The sequence below is a fragment of the Odocoileus virginianus genome, chromosome 27 (assembly GCF_023699985.2).
Source record: "Odocoileus virginianus isolate 20LAN1187 ecotype Illinois chromosome 27, Ovbor_1.2, whole genome shotgun sequence".
Lineage (NCBI taxonomy): Eukaryota > Metazoa > Chordata > Mammalia > Artiodactyla > Cervidae > Odocoileus > Odocoileus virginianus.
The window spans coordinates 19,118,751-19,143,451 of NC_069700.1; the positions used below are offsets into that span (position 1 = coordinate 19,118,751).

General features: G+C 41.0%; 1 protein-coding gene across 1 annotated transcript; it reads right to left on the reverse strand.

Annotated features, from left to right (window-relative positions):
• Positions 1-2,036: 2,036 nt before the first annotated feature.
• Positions 2,037-22,962, reverse strand: FBXO9 (F-box protein 9). Its single transcript, XM_020902716.2, has 13 exons — positions 22,636-22,962; positions 19,377-19,466; positions 18,001-18,156; positions 15,730-15,787; positions 14,183-14,282; positions 12,060-12,190; positions 11,174-11,288; positions 8,425-8,543; positions 8,138-8,228; positions 7,377-7,472; positions 6,822-6,915; positions 4,372-4,523; positions 2,037-2,647 (listed from the first exon to the last, which is right to left on the reverse strand). Exons 1-13 carry the CDS (start codon positions 22,636-22,638, stop codon positions 2,539-2,541), a joined length of 1,314 nt encoding a protein of 437 aa, XP_020758375.1. The 5' UTR covers positions 22,639-22,962; the 3' UTR covers positions 2,037-2,538.
• Positions 22,963-24,701: the final 1,739 nt, after the last annotated feature.

Below are 24,701 nucleotides of genomic sequence, written 5' to 3' on the forward strand. Positions count from 1 at the left end.
CACCCAGATTCTGGTATCAGTCAAATCTTAGATCAGTCTTGCAAGCTTTTGTGACTCTTAATTCCACAATCACATGTCTATCAGAGTCAGAAGCAGAAGGTGCAGTTATGGAAGCTTTGAGGGGATTTAGGGGTGATGCCCAGTCTGCACTGGGCAGAAGACTTTGGGAAGTGAGGCTCAAGGGCCTCCCAAGTATGCAATAATTATAAATCAGGCCCTTTGTGTGTGAAATGGGGATCGGCTGGCCACTCTGTACCCCTTCCCATTTTGCCTACCCTCTAACCTGACCCAAGATGACTCATCCCGGGATCCTTTTTGTATTCATTCTGAATAGAATATTCAGTTTCCTCAAACTGCCAAGACAAACTGCCAGATAAACACTGGCCAAGAAAACTGGGGGTTCTTGGCTGGTTATTGAGGAGTTATGCATAGCTGGAGTCAGGGCTCTGTCATCAGGATGGGTTTCATCCTGGACACACCCCTTAAGTCTTAGCTCCTATCACATGAAGCTTTGGAGGCCAATCAGAAGGGTTTGGGATGCCCCTGTTTTCCCGTGAATGGTGAATGTGTAAACCAGCTCCCTCCCTCACCAGGACTAGGGAAAAAAAGCTAACAAAACAACGGGACAAGAGCGCCCCCTAGTGTCGAAAAAATGCATTCGTTCATTTGGAAGCTCTAGAGCCCCATTGGAATGTGCACCATTTTCTAGGGATTACTTCATTTAATGTTCACAGCACAGGGGTGCCTTGGGATCAGGAATTTAGGAGAAATAGCCCTCTGTTCTCAAAGAACCCAGTTTTATGGAGGGAGGCTGGCATGTTAAAAAAAAAAAAAACAACAACAGTGTGATAACTGCTGGGATAGTGGGAATATGGAGTATTTTGGGAAAACAAAAAAGGGACACTTCCTGGCGGAATCAGGGAATGTGTCACAAAGGCACTGAGCCTAACTGTTAATTAGTTCCAGTCTTGGCTCACCCATTCCTCTGGAGGTTGAGCTTGGCACAGAATTCACCGGCTTGCACTTTCTTGCGATATGACTGCATTCCTCATTTCTCAAGCCGCTGCAGAAAGCCAACCTAAATGGAATGCTTTTCCCTAAACACATACTGACTGGATGGTTATCTTTTTTTTTCGGTTGTGCCTTGCAGCATGTTCATCTCAGTTTCCTGACCAGGGATTGAACCTGCATTGGAAGCATGAAGTCTCTGAACCACTGAATGGACAGGGAAGTCTGGTTTTCATGTTTACATTACTTTTTAAAAGGCAGTCCCCACACTGAATTGTAGGAACTTACGAGAATCTTTTAATGTCACTCTGAACTTGGAAAGCAACCGTGGTGGCAGGTGTCAACTTCTGAAAGTACACAGTACTAGACTTGAGCTGTATTTGAGCCAAAACCAAATCTGAACCTGGTAGAACTGTGCCAGACACAAACTCTGAAATGAAATACTCAGCATTGCAGCTAGGGTGCCAACATACAGGTCAGGGCCGGCTCTTTTCCTCCCGGAAGCCGGGCGCGCGCACCATATTGATGCCGAATTTAGTGCGGACACCCGATCGGCATTTTCCCAGTTTGAGATCTGGAGGAGCTAGGCCTGGGTTTATAGGATCCTTTCCAGCTCTTTCCCTGGTGCCTCAGACAGTAAAGAACCTGTCTGCAATACAGGAGACCTGGGTTCGATCCCTGGGTTGGGAAGATCCCCTGGAGAAGGAAATGACTACCCACTCTAATATTCTTGCCTGGAGAATTCCATGGATAGAGCCTGGTGGGCTACAGTCCATGGGATGCAGAGTCTGGACACGGCTGAGCAACTTTCACTTCACTTCCTGCTCTTGCAGAGTCTTGGCCCCGAGGGAGTCCTCCCTTCTCACCTAACGTCACACACCTGTAGGGGGCCTGGGTGGGGTCCAGTTCAGACACTACAGACTGTGGCTGCCTATGAAGACTGAGATGACTCCTTTATCTGTGAGCCTTCGCTGGCTGCCTTAGGACCGTTCATTACTCTGACGTTTGAAAAAGGCTATTCAAATACATTTTCTTGAAAGAAACCTTTTATTTATTATCTTCACTGGTCAAACAGTTTCAAACAAATTCAGAACAGGGGTTCACATTTTGAGCTTTTAGTTAAAAGACGCTATGTCATGCGTGAAATAGATGCTAATCCCACGGGGGGTGCTCCCCTGACGCGTTTCAATACTGGGCTGATCGGTCAGAAGGCGGCCTATGTGACAGAAGCCTGCTCTGAGGTTTGCTTGAAAAAGGGCATGATTTAAAACCTCATGTGGTTTTTTACAACATAAGTGTCCTGAAACTTAAAATAATTTCAACTTAATTTCAAAACAAACACCCCAAGAATCAACTTTCCCTTTAAATAAAAAAAATAATCAATACTCTTCTTGAAAGAACTCCGACAATGTAAAATAAGTTCCAATTCCATATATATATATCATATATATATATACATTTATAACTTAGGTTGCTCTGTTTCTCTATATACTTTTTACTCATGCAATGCGGTGGGGGCGGATGTGAGGGCTACAGCGGCCTCTCCGAGAAGGCGGTGTAGCTCCTCACCCTGGCGAACAGCAGTGGCGTGTACATCTTGTCGATTTCAAATGCTGTGACCGCAGTCTCTCCAGTAGATCTGGAAAGAGAGCACACAGTCACTCATCATAAGGAGATTTCAGCTCATTTAAAATTCTTGTCTACATTTAGTGGGGGGGGGGGGAGTTTAATTTTAGGCATTAGCCTTTTTTTTTCATTTTTAGTTCATTTCAGTCAATTCTAAATAAAATAGGTGCATTGTGGAAAATTCGAAAAATATTAGAAAAGTGTAAAGAAAAATCACTCATTCCCACTCACATAGGGCCTCAACTTTGATACTGAACTTCACTGCTGAGGTCCTACTCCGCTGGTCATCTCGCTGTTTTATACATCATGACATAAAGCATTGCCTCACATCATTAAATATTCTTCAGAAGCCATTTTTGTGGCTGCATAATATTTCACTCTCTGCTTTTACCACATTTACTTAATTCCCCCTTTGCTGGAGGATTTAGTTTTCAGTGTTAGGCAATTATAAATGATTTTTATATTTTTCATTATGCCCTTTGAAAAGATTCCCAAGGAACAATTTCTAAATCAAAGGCTCTAGACATTTTATGGCTCTTATTAAAATGTATTTTAGAAAGAATTATAATCCCAGAAGAAAATTTAATGATTTGATATTTGCATGATCAACAGCATAATTTTAGGTTGAGGGGGAAGCAGGTGACATATTACTACAGCCTTTTATTTTTCTCCTAAAAAAAAAAAGAAAAGAAATAAACAAAAACAGAAAATTCCACTGACTTCATAAATATCATTTGCTTGGCTCTACTTCTGGGTTTGGTTTCTTTGGAAACAAAAAAAAAAAAGAATTCTACTTCACAATTATTCAGAGAAGCAGAAAGAAGACAGGAGGAGCAGTAGATAAGGAAGAGAAGCAAGAAAAAATGGTCTTTCTATCAAGACCTCCCAGATGAGTGGGAAGAGTTACTCGTAAGGTGACGTGACTGAGGAAGCTTTCAGCAACCTGGCTGAGGTTGTTAGAGAGGCTGATGGAAGGCGACCGACCTCCAACCTGCCTCTCAGAACTCTGGACTCAACTGGCATGGAATGACCCTCGGGCACACACCAATACTCCTTCAAGCCTCACAACAGCTAACATCAGTAACCACATGAACTGAAATTTCACTTTCCTGATTCTCACATTTTACTCATTTCAGTACTGTTCCTTTCTCACACACTCTCATCTGTTCACTCACTGTTTCACACTAGTAAATCCTAACTCACAGGATAAAAAGTTTAAAGTTAGGAACAACTAATGGCTTTAAACAGGAACCACTAATTTGGCTTTGAAACACTGGTGATCATCTCAGCAGACTTCCTTTCCTAACTACACCTTACTTTAAAATCTGTGTATAATCCCTGGGGATAAACCAAATGGAAATAAGGTGGAAAAGGATGAGACTGAAACATGGGAGAAGAAAGACATTCTGGTGTTTCACAACTGCCTTGGAAAGTCAATGACTAAATCACACTCGTGCAGCTTAGAGACCAGGCCCCGCAAGACTCACGGGGGCTGCTGTCAGGGGAGGTGCCCACCTCTGTGTCCACGGACCCTTGTGGGGAGCTCCGGACACTCCACCTGGCCCACTTTTAGTTTTCTTCAGGTTGGCTATTTCTTTGGTTTGCAGAAGATTATACTGTGGTTTTCCTTTGTGACTGAACATTAACTCTCAGGAATCAAACCCTACCTGAGTCCTCAGCTGGGCAGGAAGGGCACAGGGAGTCTGTACCCTTGGGGTTTTTTTGGCATTCACCTACTTGTAAGTAATGTGACAAGAGTGGTGTATCCAGATGAGTTTGTTGAAGCTCTGGTGGCCACTGGAACACAGCTGTAGCCCCACGTGAAAGTTCTGATCAGCTTCTTGCACAGGGGCACGGCGAAAATACCGGTATTTATGGTCAAGTGCTTTCTGTAAGAGGGGAGGTGCGTGAGCAACAGTGGGGCCTCACTTCACGGACAGAGACACGGATGGAGCCGCATCTATACGGAAACACCTGAGCAACGTGTTAAGTCACATAGTTATCTACACACAGGATAGACAGCTACACTGGCTATCAACTGCCAATGTGTATCAGTTCAGTTCAGTCGCTCAGTCGTGTTTGGCTCTTTGTGACTCCATGGACTGCAGCATGCCAGGCCTCTCCATCCATCAGCAGCTCCCCGGAGCTTGCGCAAACTCTTGTCCATCGAGTCAATGATACTGCCCAAACATCTCATCCTCTGTCGTCCCCTTCTCCCCCTGCCTTCAATCTTTCCTAGCATCAGAGCCTTTACAAATGAGTCAATTCTTGGTATCAGGTAATAAAAGTATTGGAACTTCAGCTTCAGTCCTTCCAATGAATATTCAGGACCGATTTCCTTTAGGATTGACTGGTTGGATCTCCTTGCAGTCCAAGAGACTCTCAGGAGTCCTCTCCAACACCACAGTTCAAAAGCATCAATTCTTCAGTGCTCAGCCTTTTTTATGGTCCAACTCTCACATCCATACATGGCTACTGGAAAAACCACAGCTTTGACTAGATAGACCTATGTGTATGAGTGTATGTGTGCCTGGAAATACATGAGAGCCTCTAAAAGCAGAAGGCTTTTCCCTCCATCACATCATCTCAATCGGGATGACGACTTTAGGTATGGCATGTAACTGCATGGTAGCTGTGTGATGGCTGAGGGAATGAGGACCCAGGACGGGCAACCCAGGGTCAGTGTCAGAGATGGGAACTCAAACTCCCGTCTATCTCTAGGCCTAATATTTCCTTCTACTCGAAAACACTGGGGCAGAAAGAGCCCCACAGAGTATGACTTATCTTTTGCAATAACAGAAAACTAGTCTACAGAGAAACAGATGTGACAAGGTTCACTGGAACCGCACTTCTGTGAATGTTGCTAAAACATGAGAATGTCGACACTACATACGCTTTCACTATGTCATAGTCTGGAGTGAAAACTGGTCATCAGCGTGGGAGTGCCTAAACTCTCTTATTAGGTAACATTTTAACAGTGGGGGCCTCTTAACTCCCCAGCTCTGATCTCAGGAAACTCAAAGCCATGATCACCATGATAGTAAGAATCTCTGCCCTTCAGATTGTAGCCCCTGATTCCAGGAGCCAGAGGGAGCTGGAGAAGCCACAGCGAAGGGCCACAGGACTCACGGATGAAGGACTAACTATTCCCATTGGAAGGACTGATGTTGAAGCTGAAACTCCAATATGTTGGCCACCTGATTCAAAGAGCTGACTCAATGGAAAAAAAGACTCTAATGTTGGGAAAGATTGAGGGCAGGAGGAGAAAGGGACTACAGAGGATGAGATGGTTGGATGGCATCACCGACTCAATGGACATGAGTCTGAGCAAACTCCGGGAGACAGTGAAGGATAGGGATGCTTATAGTCCATAGGGTCGCAAAGAGTTGGACTGAGCAACTGAACAACAAATATTCCCATATGTGGTTGCTGGGGGTGGGGAGTGGGACTTAACACAAGAGAAACTTTGTTTAAAAACTATATTAATTATAAGAGAAATATTTATTCCAACTAGCTCACAACTTCTTGGGTACACATTGTGGTTTTTAACCAGAGTTTAAAAAATGCACATGGGGAAAAGCTGGAGAAAATCAGTCCCTTAATCTGATAAGAGAGTTTAAAATACTCTGGAACGTCATGATTCTGCCATTGTATTTGCTTGGCATTTTTTTCCTTTTGCAAGAACAGGAAGAAGGAAATTATCTCACTTTAGCTTATTTCCAGTAGAAACTGAAATTCTAAAAATATCTCTGTGAAAGAATTATCCATATGAGACAATTTAGAAAGAAAATCTCCTATGATTCAAAATGAGAAAAGCCAAAAACACAGTCATATATAATTGTACTAGTTATTTCACAGGAAATCCTGGCTTTACATTTTCATGTGTTAAAAAACCTGGACCAGAAAAGGAAACCCAGAGAACAAATAAGTTGATCCGATAAAAAGTAACCACATTTTAGAAACCTTCCAGCTGTCTTCAGAGATATGCTGTTAAGTCAACACCCATTTTGTGTAACAGTATAAATTATGAAAGGGTACATTTCATCCTTTCTAATCGAGAATGCTTGAATAATCAAATACAACACTGTAAATCAACTATACTTTAAGAAAAAATTTTTAATGAAACTCTTGAATGAGAAGGGTACAGAAATTAAAAGAAAACTGTCAATTCCACCTGGCATACTTACCTCTTCTTTTTTCTTAGTTATCACAGCAAATACTTTGGTCTGATTGTCTGTATCTTGTGACAAGCGATAATGACCCAGTAGAATTGCATCAGTTCTAAAAGTAAAAACAAAAAACACTTTAAATCTATTTATCCGTTATGTATATTTAAGTAACTGAGAAAGTAATGGGTTAGAAGTGTTCATTCAATTAGCCTGAGGGCAATCAGGTAATGTGAGTAAACCTAGTTTCCAAGGCCCCAGACTTACTGAAGGATGCATTTAGGGAGAGGCCCACGGATTGGTATTTTTTGTTGTTGTTGTTGGGGCAGGGCGGGGGTGGGGGAGGGAGCTACACTGTACAGTCTGTGGGATCCTAGTTCCCTGACCAGGGATTGAACACGGCCCTCAGCAGTGAAAACACAAGTCCCAACCACAGGACTGCCAGGTAAGTCCCAGGATCAGTTATTTTTCACAAGCCCAGATGATTGCTTCTTTAATCATCCAGTATTAAGTTACATAATCTGCAAGCTACCACCTAAAATGTGAACCGGATAGAAAACTACAGAAAGACACTACCTGGTATTCCTGGTTCTTAAGCGCGGAACAATGGACTGGGGCTCCTCGGGGGTGGTGAGCATCATCACATGGCCATCCGGGAAGAACCTTATGTACCTGCAAGACAAGGCAGACACCAAAACACCACACGTGAAAATGAAATGTGTCCCTATTTACTGGTCTCCAGACCTACTTATGCACTGCTGTGAAACCAAAAGGGAGATACCATGGGCCAAAGAACTGGCAAAACATCACTGACACGAATGTGACCCATGAGGCCAGAAGCAGAGAAACAGAGCATTTTATTACCTTCCTTAGAGGGAGCCACAGAACTTTTAGTGTCACTCACTTAATAGAAATAAATTGGATTAAACAGTGCTCTGTTAAAGTTCTGCGTGTTTCTCCCTACAGCACTACCTAACGTCACACAAGAGTGAGGCCCAATGCTGTCTACTCCACAATAGTCAGCACAGCAGACTTGTTCCTCGGTGACATGGATATCTGGTGAGGATGAGCCTGAATAGCAGCCCAAGCGCTCTGATAAGACAGAAGACAAGGAGGAGCTCCAAAATACAAAGTAATTTTCGATCTAGAGGCCAAGGGGAATTCCCTGATCTATCTTCACCTTTTGGCTCTTTGACTGCAGTTCCTGTTATAAACTGGATAAAAACACCGAGGGCCATTTTGTCTATAAATGTAAAAGCCACGCAAAACCAATGTCTGATAACTAACGCACTAACACTTGGAGAGAGAAAATTTTCACTGAGTTACTACAGCTGTACCTGTAATATTCCACTTGGTGCCAGGCTCTATAGAAACCATCAAGAGACTGCTCCCCTTGACGAATATAGGTGGTCTTACTGATATACACGCCTACAGAAAGAAACAGATTTTTTAAAAAGAACTTAATAAAAACCTTCTACCATCATGTAACAGGTTTCCAGCTTTATTTTTACTGTGGTTTCCTCTAAATATGCTGATAGTACTCAGGTCTGATATAGAAAATGAAGACATGTATTTATCAAAATCAGCACAACAGATCTCTGTTGCTCTAAAGAGTTCAACTTACCGTCAAATCGAACACGGGGCCTTTCCAAAAACATCTCTCTCCAGGATGTGTACGGAACCAGTTTAATACAGCTTCTGCCCCAAACTTTCAAGCAGGCCAAACGCCATATTTCAGGGTCTCTAGGGAATAAATGCACACCATCAATATATTTACCAGGTAAGCCCCTATCTGCACTCAGACAAGAGAAACATTCCTGCCAACAGGCATCTTCTATTCAGCAACATTGGCTGCGCTCCGGCCAGGCACCATGCTGGGCACTGGGACAGACTGATGGACAGGGCAGAGGCCCCGCTTGTTTACAGGGAGAGCAAACGAAAAACAAGAAAATGAGAGAGAAGTTTTAGGCAGTGTGCTCAGTGTGAGAAGAAAGCAAGCTGGGTGAAGGACAAAGACAAGGGGGCTGGGAAACGGACTCTCTCTTCCAGGCAGGCGTCTACAGGGACAAGGCAGGGCATCCTGGCAGACGCCACAGCAGGCGAGGCCCAAGGCCTGGAGTGCGGCCAGCATGCTCAGTAGGGGGCAAGAAGGATGGTGTGGCTGCGGCAAAGTGACCGGGTGAAGAGCAGACTGCACCCGTGGAGAGGTGGTTAGGGACAGATGAGGGGGAGGTTTGACGGAGGCAGTGGCTGTTTGAGCTAAGAGGAGACCACTAGACGGTTCTAAGTATAACTGATCCTTTTAAAAGATGACTCTGGTTGGTCCAGGGAGAATGAGCTCGAGTGTAAGAGTGGAAGTCCAGAGACTACACCGGATGCCAATGCCATAATCTAGAGCAGGCCTGATGGTGGCTGAGCCAAAATGGTACTTAGAGAAACAGTGAAATGCTCAGACTGGAGATAGATTTTGAAGATGGCACCAACCCTAACTGTAACAAGATTTTGTTATAGGATTACTGCAAAAGGCAAAGCAACTGACTTGATTCTAACACAACACAAAATAATTTTAAATTCATCTGTAACTTGAAATAAGACATAGGAACTATTTATACAGAAGCCAGACTGCAAAAAGAGACATCCCACAAACACACACTGCAATGTATTTTTTAATGAATACTTTTGCAACCAAGTTTTATCCTACCCCTGAAGATCTGTTTTAATTCCCTTTTTAAAATGTTTTCTCATGCATAATTAAAAGAAAAATTAATGGAGTAACTAGAGAGCTTGACAGGTACTTGTTAAATAGAAATGCACACAGAACTATCAAAAAACAAAGCCTTCAAGCAATTCAAATGTTTTACACAAAAGACAGGACTTCAACTGAAATTAGGCTACTTTAAAACAATGCATCTGAATTTTAAGAACCAAAATTATAAAAAGTTCTAGGGATTTCTCGGTGATCCAGTGGCTAAGACTCTGAGCTCTCAATGTAGGGGGCCCAGGTTCAATTCCTGGTCAGGGGACTAGATCCCACATGCCACAGCTAAAAGTTCGAGTGCCACAACTAAAGTTCCCGAGTGCCTCAACTAACACCTTGCAAGGCCAAATAAATAAAATAAATAAATACCTAAAGAATGTTCTAGATGCTAAGGATAAAATATATATTTTTATATAAGGCACTTAGCCCTCATAAAAGATTACCTGTCTTAAATATTATACTAAACTACAATTATTCTTCACATGCAAGATTTTAAAAATATAGAATAACTTTTCCCCAGTTTTATTGAAAAATGTTTGACATACATCACTGTAAAAATTTAAGGTATATAGCATGATGGTTTGATTAACATCTATTGTGAAATAAACCACCATAGGTTTAGTGAACATCCATTAACATCCATTTCATCCAACAAGGAAAAGAAAAGGTCTCCTGTGATTACAACTCTTAGGGCCCACTCTCTTAACAACCTTCTATCATAGAGTGATGGTTATCATAGCCATCAGGTTGTACATCACATCCCTAGTAATTACCTTCAAACTGGAAGCCTGTACCTTTTAACCATCTTCCTCTAATCCCTATTCCCTCACCTCTGGTAGCCACAAATCCATTCTGTTTTTCTATGTAGATTACTATACATAAAATCATATAGTATTTGTCTTTCTCTGTCTGACTTAATTTCACTTAACATAAAGCCTTAGAAGTCCATCCATGTGGTCACAAACAATAGGATTTACTCATTTTTAAGGCTCAATAATATTCCACTGTTTATATATGTGGATCTCCTCTATCCATTCATCCATCCGTGGACACTTAGGTTGTTTCCAAGTCTTGGTTACTAGAAATAATGTTTCTATGAACAAGAGGTGCAGACGCCTTTTAGAATCAGCGTTTTCATTTCCTTTTTATATATACTCAGAAGTGGAACTGCTGGCTCATATAGTAAATCTATTTTTACTTTTTTGAGGACTTCCATACTGTTTCCCATAGTAGCTATACCATCTTACAATCCCACCAACATCCACATTTATCTCTTGTCTTTTGAATGATGGCCATTCAAACAGGTGTGAACTAATATCTCACTATGGTTGTGACTTGCATTTCCCTAATGACTAATGATGTTGAGCAACTTCTCGTGTACCTGTTGACCACGGAATATCTCTTTTGAAAGAAACATCTAAGGTCTTTTGCCTATTTTTTAATTAGGTTACTTGGGGATTTTTGCAGCTGAGTTGTATGAGTTCTTTATATGCTTTGGATGGCAATCCCCATCAGATATCTGGTTTGAAAATATTTTTTCCCAGTTCACTGGTTGCTTTCTCATGTTTTTCACCACAGTCAGAGTTGCTTAAAAAAAAAAAAAAAGAGTAAATACCTGGCACAGATATAGAATCCTCTGCACACCTGTGACAACTGCTCTAATGATCTGAGGTCCAGGTCACTGGACACCACCCAACGGAAGACGTACATCAGGACCTCCATCGGCAGGGCTGCAAAGGAAACCATCCTCAGTGACTCTCCTCTCCTTCCTATCCGTCACTTGACTCAGTGCAGGTATCTTTATTCCAAAAATTTTATAAACCACTTTTTAGATCGTATAAGAGCTGAGACGTGTACTTAACTACCCAAAAGAAATAATGGCTTCTAACATCAAGACACAAATATCTTTGTCTTTTCAGTATAGAACATCTCTGAAGCTACTTTTCCCTCTCCCGTGGAAGGTCATTTCATTGTCAAGATATATAAAAATACTAGAAAAAATAATCTAGCATGTATACATATGTGTGATCTGCACTGCATATGCTAACATTAAAAAATTATTTTCATCTCCTTGAAAATTTTCAATTGTCCTCCTTTGAAAAGTTCCCATAGCTAATTAAACAACACTAAACACATGAAAAGGAAGAGAAAACATTAGTTTTTAAACACTCAGCCTGTTTTAGGACGACTGTCCAACTTGGCTAAAGTGCCTGAAGATACCAGCATTTCTCCACTTTTCTTAGAGCTGCCCCACCAACTAAAGATATGCACCCTCTGAGACCATCACTGTAAAGAAAATGGTATCCTCGACCAACTACACTACAAATTCCACCCTACTTCAGACCTTGAGAAGCTTATTTGTCTACACAAATTAATTATAATTAGACCCCCCACTACACTTGGAACTAAAGCAACTGTATGACAGTTACCTGACTTTATAAGTTCGGAAACTTAAATCTAAGGAAAAGTATTTCTGAGTTACAAGGAGCATGAAGTCACACCTGATATATGAGTCTGACTGCTCTCGAGTTCAGGCTGACACAGTTTGAGCACAGACTCCTGAAACGTGAGCTGCTGCTGGAAGTAGGACAGGAGGTCTGCCATCTTGCTGTCATCATCAGTATCTTCAATGCTGAGAAAAGAAGGGAGGTGAATAAACCCAGTGCCCCAGTCTACACAACACAGCTTAGAAACTGGTTTTTCAAAGTACTTTCAAATTTGCTTTAGAAAGTCATCTAAAAGCAAACTTACTACTCTTTTTCAAAAACATGGTAAAAGTTTACCCTGCCCTGCAAAGGGGTACCATACCAACTTTTTGAAGAAAAGAGCTTCAGCAATTTTAATTCCCACAGAGGAAGAATTAAGAATTTTTGGATATAGGTGTTGAGATTTAATTAATTAGTTTTATGATAAGGAAGCGATTTCATGAATTAGTAAAAAAGAATTTCAAATGATTTTTTTAAGTCATATGTAAATATAGCCTTTTAAGTGACCATAATCCATTCTAATTGAATAAAAAAAATATACAGATATCATCTGAGATACTTACTTACCAAGAAGGCTTTCTAATATATGTGCCTTATAACCCTTCCTTTAGAGGAAAATATGTAATTTTAAAAAGCAGGGTCCATGAGTAATCTATCAGCATAAACAAATGGGTAGTTAAGAGTTCTAGAAAATATCTAGCTTTCCATTTTTGCTGAGGGTAACATTAAAAATGATCAGACTTACAAAAAAGCTGGATGAGGATGAAGTTAGAAAACCAGGAAGGGCTTATTAAAAGACAACACAATGGACATGTGGCTGAGGCTGGAGGGACTGCAGGGCTCTGCTACCAACTCTTTACAGGAGGCGAAAAACCAGCAGAGGCTTTTAGGGCCTATTAGTTCTGGTAAGAAAATAAACAACTATTGTTTTGAAAGAATTTTCAGAATATCTGGGTCTGCATGACAGGATGGGAGAGAAAGAAATGCTGCTTTAACGTTTTAATACCTTTCTTAACAGCACCTGGCATCTATTTATAAAACTGGCTAAGACCTGGGTCTAAACGACTCTCCCTAAATTTAAAGAAGGTTTAGAAAAACATCACACAAGTCTTTTTGAGTATGAACTACCTCATGTTGTTAAGTCTAATTTGGTGAACAATTATTATTAGCACCAAAGTTCAAACAGGCAACAAATGCTGACTTCAATGGGATATTTTTAATATGGCTTAGTCAAAGCTTAAGTGTTAATACTATAATCAGTTAAAAAAGGCAGTCAGCATAAGTTATCAATAAAGGTAACTTCTTAACTGTTTCATAACAAGGTAACTGTCTAATACTGACTAATATCTTATTACAAAAATTCTACTTTTCTAGGTTTCTTTTACAAGCAACTTCAAAGTATTGGCTTAAAAATATGTTAATTTATTCCTTTCAGTAATCACTGCTTTTATTACAAGAAAAAAGAAAAAACTCTTTCATCACCTTATTTTTGTTATAGCTGCTTAAAATGTGCATTTATATATTTTAATCTTAAAATTTCCCTAATTAAAAAATTTCTACAACTTTATAAACAAGTCTTCATACTAAAGCACCTATATCTGGCCCTTGTGCTTTTAAAGAGATGTTAGTCTTAACAATATTCTATCTATAAACCAACTCTGACTAGAGTCTAGCATTTTCCTAATAAAAAACCTTTTAAAATATGTATGGTTTCAAACAGATACAAAAGGAGAAAAGACTAGTGTAATAAAACCCCAAGTACCCAATTTCAACCATTATTAACCTTTTTCAGCTTTGGCCTGATTACATTTTAATCATTTTGACTTTATAGATTTCAGAAAGTTGAAACATGTCCATTAATTTACTCTTTTCAGTAATCACTACTTTTATTAAAAGAAAAAAAAACTTTCATTACCTTATTTTTGTTATATCTGTTTAAAATGTGCATTTCTATACTTTAATCTTAAAAGTTCCCTAATTAAAAAATGTCCACAACTTTATAAACAAGTCTTCATACTAAAGACTGTGAAACTTAACAGAATTAGCACTGTCTTCTTATCATGTTAAGAGTCAACAGGGCAAAGACGCTTAACTTTAACAAATTCTATATATTACTGTCTATCAAATTATATACGCACTAGCTGTTTCCAACGCCATCACCATCTGGAGACCGGGTATAAGTAATCTTGAACTCTATATCAGGTACAAGTTGCATAGCCCTACGATAAAACTTGATGGCTAAAAGAAGAAATAAAGCTAAATTAGCTATGACCACACATTTTCGTCATTTCCTTTGATTATGCTAACTGTGGTTTAATTTGGTAACTTTCTTTACAAACAGCCAAATTTCCCTTTTCTACATGCAACATGAGCAGTGAACAAACTCATTTTCAAACCCTACTAGTTCAGAAATAGTCTTTTTCTGAAGCACTCAGGTTACAGAAACTTAAGATATTGCATTTTACCCTTATCTTTTAGCCCATCTTTTTCCTCAGCCTCTCACATACTGTCAGAAGTGATCTTATATCTAGTAGTCTTTCTCTAGGCTTTGAAAATGCCACTGCTGTAGCCCCAGCAAAAACAACTTTAAGCAAATTTCTTTCTGGTGTGCAGAGCTTAGGAAAATCAAATGCTTCCTCCTGAGTAGAATAAGGTTTTGTGGGGTTGTTTTTTTTTTGGAATTTATCCTTCAACTCCATCTTCCTTTACTCCAGCTGCCTGTTATTTAGTTAAATAACCTATAAAACTTCTTTTTAAATAAATCTCCTGGCCAGGTGGTTTAGAACAAGACCAGTGAGAGATCATAGAACTTGGGGCTGAAGAAGGTGATCAGTTCTTTTCCCTCAAACCAAGCCCATTCAGTTCATCCACTCTGCCATGTTCTGCCACTTGGGGTGAGTTACTGTACACTACATGGAGATAGGACTCTCACAGACTAATAAAGACTGAGGAGGGATGTCATCATTTGGGCCCTTTTCATATGTCAGAGTAAAACATCACTAGAAGAAACTTGCAAATAAATGCAACAATTCTGAAAATGTTATCTGGGGGGCATTTTCCAACAACTCAAGCACTAGCATTTTTTCCATGCCCCAATTAATAGCTTTCTATCATGAAATGAAAGCCTAATTATAAACCTAATCTGGTAAACAGCCTCATCTCTTGGTTTACTTACATTATTTCTACAGACCCAACAAAACAGACAATAAAGGCTGAAGGGTATTCCTTCTTATAAAATGTAAATTAAATTGAGAAAACATGTACATGCTCCTCAACCTGTCCTTTATATTCTCCTCCTCTGAAGAAACAGTTACCTATAAAAGGGGCATATCCTATTTTTCAGTGACTAACAATATTTTTAAGACTTTAATAATGAAGAATTAATGTTAAACTCTAAATTAGAAAAGGTTATTTTATTCATTCTACCCATATGACAATGTTTCTTAGCAATATTTTTTGGAAAGAGATGGGTTATATAAAAATACAATTTTTATTTTTCATTCCTTAAAAAAACAACCTCAAATATACAGAGACTGATGTTTTCATATATTCCAGTTTTTTAAAAACTGGTCAGCAAATACAGGAAGAGCAAATACATTCCAGTTTTTTAAAAAAACTGGTTAGTAACAAAGAGATGTTATTCAGAAATGTAATGACAAGATGACCCGGGATCTGAGTTTTTTACCTTCATAAAGAGCTCCATTTTGTTCTTCTTCTACTGCTTTTAGGAAGAGTTCTCGAGCCTATAAAAACAGAGAAAAACAATATTTGAAAATCTGTATTAAAAATAAGTTTGGTATAAGGATGGCCTTTTCAACAATCATGCTGCAGCAGTTACACATCTACTGGCAAACAGTGAACTTCAACATCAACTTCACAGCTTACAGAAAAAAGTAACTCAAAAATGGATCGACTCAAAAATAAAACTTTAAAAATTTTTAGAAAGAAAAAGAAGAAAAAAAAAAAAAACCTGGGAGACTTGGGTGAGGAATTCTTATACTTGACACCAAAGCCACAATCCATAAAAGGAAAAGTTGATAAACTGAACCTCATCAAAATTAAAAACTTACGCTCTGTGAAGCTCTCCCTTAAGAAAATGAAAAGACGAGCTACAAAGTGAAAGAACTTACAAGCCACATATTCAACACAGGACTTGTATTTGGCATGCATAAAGAACTCTTAAAATCCAACAGTAAAAATATGAGCAAATCTGATTAGAAAAGACAAACATGTTTCACAGAGGGGCCTACAAAGATGGGAAACAGCACATGAAAAGTTTTGTAACATCATTAGCCATTAGGGAGACACAATGACCTATCAGAAAGGCTAATATTAAAAAGTAATGACACCACCACGGGTGATGAGGATGCGGAGACAGTACGTCACTCATACACTGCTGGAGGGGAACGCAAAATGGTGCAGAAGCTCTGGAAAACAGAGTGCAGTTTCTTTCCACCAAATAGGCACTTACCACACAACTCAGCAACTGAACTTACTTCCGCCAGAGAGATGAAAGCTTATGTTCATGCAAAAGCCTGCACATGAGCACTCATAGTGGCTCCAGTAAGAGCAGCCCCAAACTGGAAACCCACGGGTCCCTCAACAGGTGAGTGGTCCCACAAAGTGGGGTATGTACACCCCATGCCACACGACTGAGCAGTAAAAAGGAGACAAACTACTGACACACACAACAGCTGGAATGGATCTCAAAGGAATTACACATTTTCTTGAGTATCAAAAGAATTACAGAAATAGAGGCCAGAGTAGAGGTTGCCAGTGGTTAGGAACGGCTATGGAGGAGGTGGGGAAGACAGCATGTAACTAAGGAGGTAGCGAAAGGGGGCCTGGCGGTGACAAAACAGTTCTGTATCTTGATTTTGGTGGTAGCTACACAAAGCTACATGGGTGATAAAGCTGCCGACAACTATTTATATACATTCCCACAGTCAAGTGCCTGAAAATCTGAATAAGCTCTGTGGATTGTACCAAGGTTCTATCTACTTCCAATAAGTCTAGATGAGGAAGGCAACATCGCCAAGGGAGAATGGGAGGCGTGCACAAGACTCTCCTGGGTCATGAACCTGTGAGTATGTCCAAACTAAACTGAAATAAAACAAATATGGACGTCTTTTGTTGTCACGGAATGTCGATTATTTAACAGCAAATTTTTGTAAATGAAAACTTGGGTCTAATGGTGTGAAGATGACAGCCCCTGTGTAGTAACAGGATACAGTCACCCCCCACACACACACACATCCCTGGGCTCAGCATTCTCAGGCTCAACCATCTGCAGATCAGAAATGTTTGAAAAGAATTCCAGAAAGTTCTGAAAAGCAAGACTTGAATTTGCTGTGCACTAGCAACTATTTATGTAGTGCTGACATTGTACTTGTAACTATTTACAGAGCATTTACATTGCACTGGGTATTATAAGTAAGTTAGAAAGGATTTAACGTGTACTGGAGGATGTACAAGCTTACACACAAACACTACACTGTATCATACTAGGAAGGTGAGCAACCACGGACACAGAGGGACCGAAGTGGTGAAATCTGAATCGGTGGGCTGAGTGTGCTGGGTGTGATCAAGTACTAGAAAGAGGTGAACCACTAGAAAGCATCTGAAATTTTCCAGGAAAAGGAAGTGATCACTGCATCACTAAATTTATTCAACTCAAAATATGACCAAATACTACATTAAGGTCTTTGGGAAGGTGTTAACATTTGAACAAATTTTTCCTCTTTTGGACTTCTATTAATAAATTCAAAGGAATCTATCTTTTAGAGACCAAATGAACCTCAGGGGTATATGCATTACTAGAGAGTCCCAGCAAGACTGTGTACCTGTAACAAAGAAGGAGTAATATATCATCTAAAGACCTACAAGAAGTCCCGAGGGATGGAGACACTGGCACACTTGTCCACATCTTTCCATGTACAACGCCCATAACACTTAACTTTTCTTCTTTCGCCAGCTCCTGCTTTCCTCTGGTGTCCGCTGCTCTCTGCAAAGAGCCTCGCGCTGCTCTGCACGGTCGAGATTCTAAATTGCCTGAGCCCCCACCTGGGGCCAGTTCAAACATCCACTGAGCTCGGAACCTCTGGAGTTGTGCCTGGGAGGGGGAGAAGGATGCCTTAGGACCTGCCGAGGAAGAGGAGCTCAACTCTGGAACAATCTGTCAACAGTCCAACACCAATGTCCACAAACATACATGTTCTTGGATGAGAAAACATGGTCTTAAAATTAGTAAAATACTACCACTAAATACTTGTTATCTTCCAAGATAATTTTTGCTTAAGACTTTGAAGAAACAGTGAAAGTTTGCTAAAATAAGATTTTCTATACAGGAGAAATCTAATGGTATGGGGAAATCAAATTTTAACTGGAATTGAAAACATAAGCCATCACTTAGGGTCGAAACTTAGATGTTTTCAAGCTTTCTACTTGGAAAACATCATCTCAAAATTCTGTGGGTAAGCCTCAACTCTGTAATAACCATTCTTTTTTTTAAGATATTATTTTGTTCTAAATATGAGTCACTAAACAAATTTTTAAATATAGAATAAGTAAAGCCTTCTGGTGTGGTGGGCTCTGGTGTGCTGCCTAGACACCCACCTCCACATCTGGAACTGTTGGCAGTGCTACCAAAAAACAGCCCTCAGCTGTCTGCCCTGTGGTTAAGGCCTCAGCAAGACCACACCTTCTTCCCAGGTGGGCCCCACCCAATAACTAATCAATAAAAGTGATCAATGACTGATAAAATTCTTCTTGTGGCTGATTATCTCTTCAAATGTTTAATTAATAAAGGTTTAATATATTAATTATATATTAATTTTATATATATTATAAAATAATTATATATTAATTTTTTCCATTAGCTGTCCGTTTTTATCTATCTTATGTTCTTACTAATTTTATAAGGATATTATATCTACATGAGAGATATCAACCCTCTCTCTCTACATGGTAAATAGTTTTTCCAACTAATTATTTCTCTTGATTTAGAAGATCTTTTGTTATACATAGGTCTCAAACTTTTAGACAGTCAAATCTGTCAATTTTTTTCTTTAAGGTGATGGGTGTTAACTCATGCTTATACCTTGAACACTTTAAATCCATATACTAAATGACACAGTAGCCACTGATACTCCTTTTTACAGGAAAAGAAATCCATAACATAGTTATAATTGAAGCATTTCAAAAACCAGTATGAAAGTGCAAGTTACAGTCAATGCAAATAAGGACCTAAGAATCTTCGTAATTATGACCAACTCCTGCTTATGTATGGAAACCGACAGAATAAGAACTGAAAGCACAAATGAAGAAACATACCTGCAAATCCGTCTCAGCAGGGCTTTCGTTTTCATCATCATCATCTCCTTCCCTGACAGCTTCGGAATGACAGTCTTCCTCAGCTTCTGCCTAAGAAGGGAAACAACGCTGAAGAATATGCAGACACCAGTTTCCCTGGGTAACCTACACTGCCTGCTGAGCTATCTGCCCGGTGAAACACATAGTTGTCTCTCTCTAGATAAATTCTTCACAGATGAGGTAAATGACTCCAGTTGGAAAGATCTGGTACTTTAACTTTTAATACTGTAGAATAAACTATTTCACTGGTCTCCAGCTTAAAATGTTTGGTAGGTGGTTAAAAAGAACACTTTGTTTCAGATTTGTTTCAGAAAGTAAGTTAGTGGCAGTACAGAATTCAACAAATAGCTTTTGCTTCCTGGGTCATTTAAAAGAGGATATATAGCCCTCCAATATTTTGATCATCTGAGGCAAAGAGCCAACTCATTGGAAAAGACGGATGCTGGGAAAGATTGAGGGCAGAAGGAGAAGAGGGCATGAGAGGATGAGACGGCTGAATGGCATCACTGACGCAATGGACATGAACTTGGGCAAACTCCAGGAGATGGTGAAGGACAGGGAGGCCTGGCGTGCTGCAGTCCATGGGGTCGCGAAGAGTCAGACACTACTGGGTGACTGAACAACATATAGCCCATATATGATTGTCCTTTCTTTATATAAACGAGAATGTTATTGATGTGAATGACTTTGTTAATATCTTAAATGTACTAGAAAAACTCATTAAAATCAAAGACATGTTAACAGTGAAGGTTTTTGTAAAGAAGTCCCTTCCTTTTTAAAAAATAAATCCAGGTTTTTATATACTGGATTGACTAAAGTGGAATAAAGGGCTGGAATTACTGTGCATGGCTTAGGACTTAATAGAGGCCCCAGGTCAGTATCCTTCCATTTTATCCTTTTAGTCTCCATAAACGTCTGCTAAATAAAACTGAATCCTACCTTCCACTGAAAATGAAATGCTGCCCGGGTGCAGTCTGTTACCTAACATACCTCTTAGCAAATAAGACTTGCTCAACACTTTAAGTGTTCAATCCTATAAAGAAATGCTGCAATCAGGGAAGTGATCTAGAAGGTTAGTTAGAAATAAAAAGAATACCATCTATTTAATGTTACTCATTCCAAACACAGTAAATTTTACAGTTGACCGTTTGCGTTCTAATTTGCTCCTGGGACTAAGATGTTTGTATTAGCACCTATCTTTGAGCACAGCAATCAGATACACTTGCACTACTTCACAGCACAACACAAACAAGCCTGGCTTCCCATCTTATCTCTTGCAAGCAGACTTATGACAGAGGGGCCTGTAAGAGGCGAACTAGTTACTATATGCTAAAGTGCCTGGCACTCTGGGAAGGCTGAGTCAGTGAAGAAATAAACGAGAAAGGCCAGAGACTCAGATGAGCTTCCAGAAAACTGGAAAATATAAGTATTGTCAAATACATTTTTTTAGTCTCTTTTAAGCTGAGAACTTTCTCTACTAAGAACATCACTAATGCAAATTACACAATAAAAGAGTTTGAATTTATAGATCTAACAAGTGTATTTCTCTCCCAAATAAGGGTCTGCTTTATTACTGTAAACTTTAAGGACAGCTAATGGAATGGGACCTTAGTCCCTGGTGTATCTCAGTAACTCAGCCTCCACCTCTGACCCAACAGTCCTCCCACACTGACCTCAAGAGCTCCCCCTGCTCTCCCCCTCGCCCCCCCTACTTCTCTCAGCATCTGGAATGCCAGTGTCCTCTTCCTCCCTCTCGGACACTGCTGCTCATCCTTCAAGACTCAGCTCAGGGACTGCCTTAGTAGGAAACATTTTCTGATCCCTTTACTTGCCTCTTTTGTTTTCCCATACACTTGTGCTAGTATCACAGCACTGAAGACTTTTGTTGAGATTTCACCTCTTTCACTAGAATTAGTGCATTGGCAACAAGATCTGGGGTCTGGCACTATGCCAGGCTGATAAGTGCTCAAAAAATTGGCTGAATTAACAAATAAAATGCCATGAAAATATATAATGCATAGCTCAAGGATGAGGTAAGGAGAGAGGAAACGGATAATACTGTCAGCATCTTTCTTCTTCCCTGAGTTGTGTTATAATAGAGCTCTAATCCACTGTGACTTTGATTTTGACAGTATGACAAAAACAAATCAAATTTGGGGTTTTACTGCATCTTTCAACTCAAATACCACTTGCAATAAGTAGGTCTTCGGCTGTCATGCAGAGATTTTCAGTTTGTTTTACATAATTGAGTTTGACCTAACACCACTTTTCACCAGAGTAGCTCATGTGTTCATCATTTTACTGTTTCACAGATGGGATTAATACCCAAGGTTAAGTGCTTAATCCTGGTCAGAGAACTATCTCTAAAAGTTTAGAAGCAGAGTTAGTGTTTTTATACTCTCCAAATTGACTTCATAAACTCATTCAACCATTCATACATTCCTAAACAACTGGGTGTCTACTATAAACTAATGAGTTTGGTATCATTTCACTCTTAAAGATTCAACTTGGCCAGAGTTAAGTTTCTCGCGTCGACAATTTATTGGAGGCCACAGCAAAGTAGCAGGGGGCAGAGACTGCCCGTGCCAGCACGCAATAGCTCCATGGAACCTGCTTTGTCAACTTCTGGAGCTTTTCAGTCTCTCCACTTGGACCACTCATGGCCGCGAAATGCGACAGAATCCCTCAAACCGCCGGCCAAAACCCTGCCCTAGGCACCGCCGCGTCCAGGGGCAGGTGCGTCCTAAACTCAAGACACCTTAAAAGGCCAAAACGGCGGCTCGCTGGGCAGGTTTTGTTTTTGTGTTTCTTGCGGGGAGAGGCGGCGATCAACAAGTGCCTTCACTTGCCAAAGCTCCCTCCCGATTTCAGATACTGCGACGGCTCACCTCAATCTACGCTCGCTGCTTTTAATAAGAGATTGGTTCAATGTCCTCAGCAGGCCGAAGAGAGGCATTTCTCTCGGCCGTCCAGCAATCCCTCTCTGCTAACCTGGAGCCCCCAGCTTGGGGGGTGGGGTGGAGGGGAAGGGTGCGGGGGTGCTCCTCAGGAAGTAACTCCGGGGATCCGGCAAGGCTGCCACCATCCTCTCCCTCAGGCCAGGACCTCAGGATGGTGGCAGCCTTGCAGACCCCACCCCTCGCAGGTTCCTCCTCCCCACTCCCCTCCGCAGGCCCGGGTCCTCCCGTCCGCCGCCCGCCCGAGCCCCTCGGCGCTTTACCATGCTGGCTGGCCGGCCGGCCGCGGCCGAGGGGCTCTCGGCGCCCCCTCGGCACCGCCCCCGCGAGGAGGTGCGCTGCGAGTCCGGTGTCTACTCCTGCCGTCTGCTGCAGCGGGGCTTAGCAGAGTTCTCGGTCGGAGAAGCGCACCAGGCAGCGGCAGTAACTGCGGGCCCGGCGTACGGCAGCCATCTTCGCGGGGCAGAGGGCCAGATCGCGGCGCTCTGGGGCGGCGGCCGGGGACTCGCGGAGCGCAGGGACGCCGAGGGCCCGCCGAGGCCAAGGACTCTGCGCGAACGGGAGCGCCGGCCCTGCTGGAAACCCCGGACGCCGCAGCGGAGCTGCTCGTCTGCTGCGGAAACCTGCGCCGGCGCGGCGAGCATGCGCACTGCCGAGCCGCCGTCGCCCCGCTCCGCGGCCCCCTCGCTGCCCGGTGGAAGGAGAGGGACATTCGCTTGGTTTGCGCGCGAGGCACAGCCCGGGTTAGGACATCGGGTGTCCGATAGCCAAACTCGACCTAGTGTTCGGCTCAGTGGACTTATGCAAACTTGAACAGGCGTTAACTCAAACTTAGAGTTAAGACCCTCCGGCAAGCGGTCCTAAGGCATCGAATTGGGTGCTCGGGGTGGTCGCTACACGGTTCTCGGCGACAGTGGCTAGAATCCGAACCCAGGACCGCAAACAGTGGAATTCCACTATCGTAAGGCTGTCATAATTACTAAGCTTCTCAAAAACACGGTTCTGGAGGTTGAGAAAAAGAGGCGCTCAGGGAAAAGCCCGAGAGAAAACTTAACCCCCATCCCCCGCAAAGCACGTCGCACTGCAAACCCCACCATGCAACGCAAGGAGGACGTTGGGGCTCTACGGCCCCAATAGTTTGCCGCGACGGCTCCCGTGGCACAGTGGGATTTGTAGTAGTCATTCCACGTAGAGCGCCGGTACTCACACGCTGTCCTGACCCCGCCTCTTAAAGCCCAAACACCTGATTTCACTTCCGCGGAAGGCATTCGGGTTTGGCTGGCGGTATATTACTTTCCCACACGACTTTGTTTTAAATACTGACTTTGGCATGCTATGTGTAAACCTAGCCTTGGAGCTTCTTACCTTCTTTCAGCAAACATTTATGGAGTTTCTGAGATTTCTACTAGGTGTGGGGTACTAATAGTCACCAGGTTTCCAAACCCTACTCGTGATTCCACAAATTCACAAGAGTTTAAATCTCTTATCCGTTATTTTATTCTGTTTATTTAGATCTTAGTAATGCAGTACATTTTTCTGCAGAAAAACAGAGGCAAAAAAAAAGAAAGGGAGGGGTGCAGAATGGTGAGCTACATTATGGAAGCTCCAACTACTATCTTTTAATATTAGGACCCATCGTTCTGATGGGTATGTTTTCATTTGCCTCCTAAGTCAGCTACCTGTAAAAAGTATATTCTTATATATATATATATATATATATACTTTTATATATAAAAGACTAAAAGTTTACCAGTTTTTAGTTTTTAAAGGAGACTCTAGGGCTTAGGTCTTTTAATGATGCTTTTCCTCCCAATGACGTCTTGTAAATCATATTTTGAAATTAAAACGGGAGAAAGACTAGATGTAGTCTAGAAGTAGAAGGAAATGCTATATGTGATTCATGAATACAAAAGATCGGTTTTGCAAATGAGGAATGAAAATTGAAATATTTTCAGAACTAGTCTATTTCATTAAACTGGTTGAATGCTCATAACAGATTATATCTATTATTCTATTCTAGTAAACAATAAAGTTTAATAAAACAATAATTAGTATTTGTAACAATAAATTGAGCATCTACTTTATTAAAATGCTGTTATGTTATCTAAATTTTTCAATTTTAGGAAAGTATTCACTCTATCCACTGGACCTTTTTACAGGGTTGTATTATTTCATCATATTATGTAATAGATGGTTATAATTTATCCTAGGCTAGAACTACTGACCTAAGCCCCTTACTAGCCCAGTGGACCCTTGTTAAAGGTAGATCAGGACAGTCCATTTGCCTATTGCTTGATCAACTGAGTTTGACTAAAACTGATCATTTTAA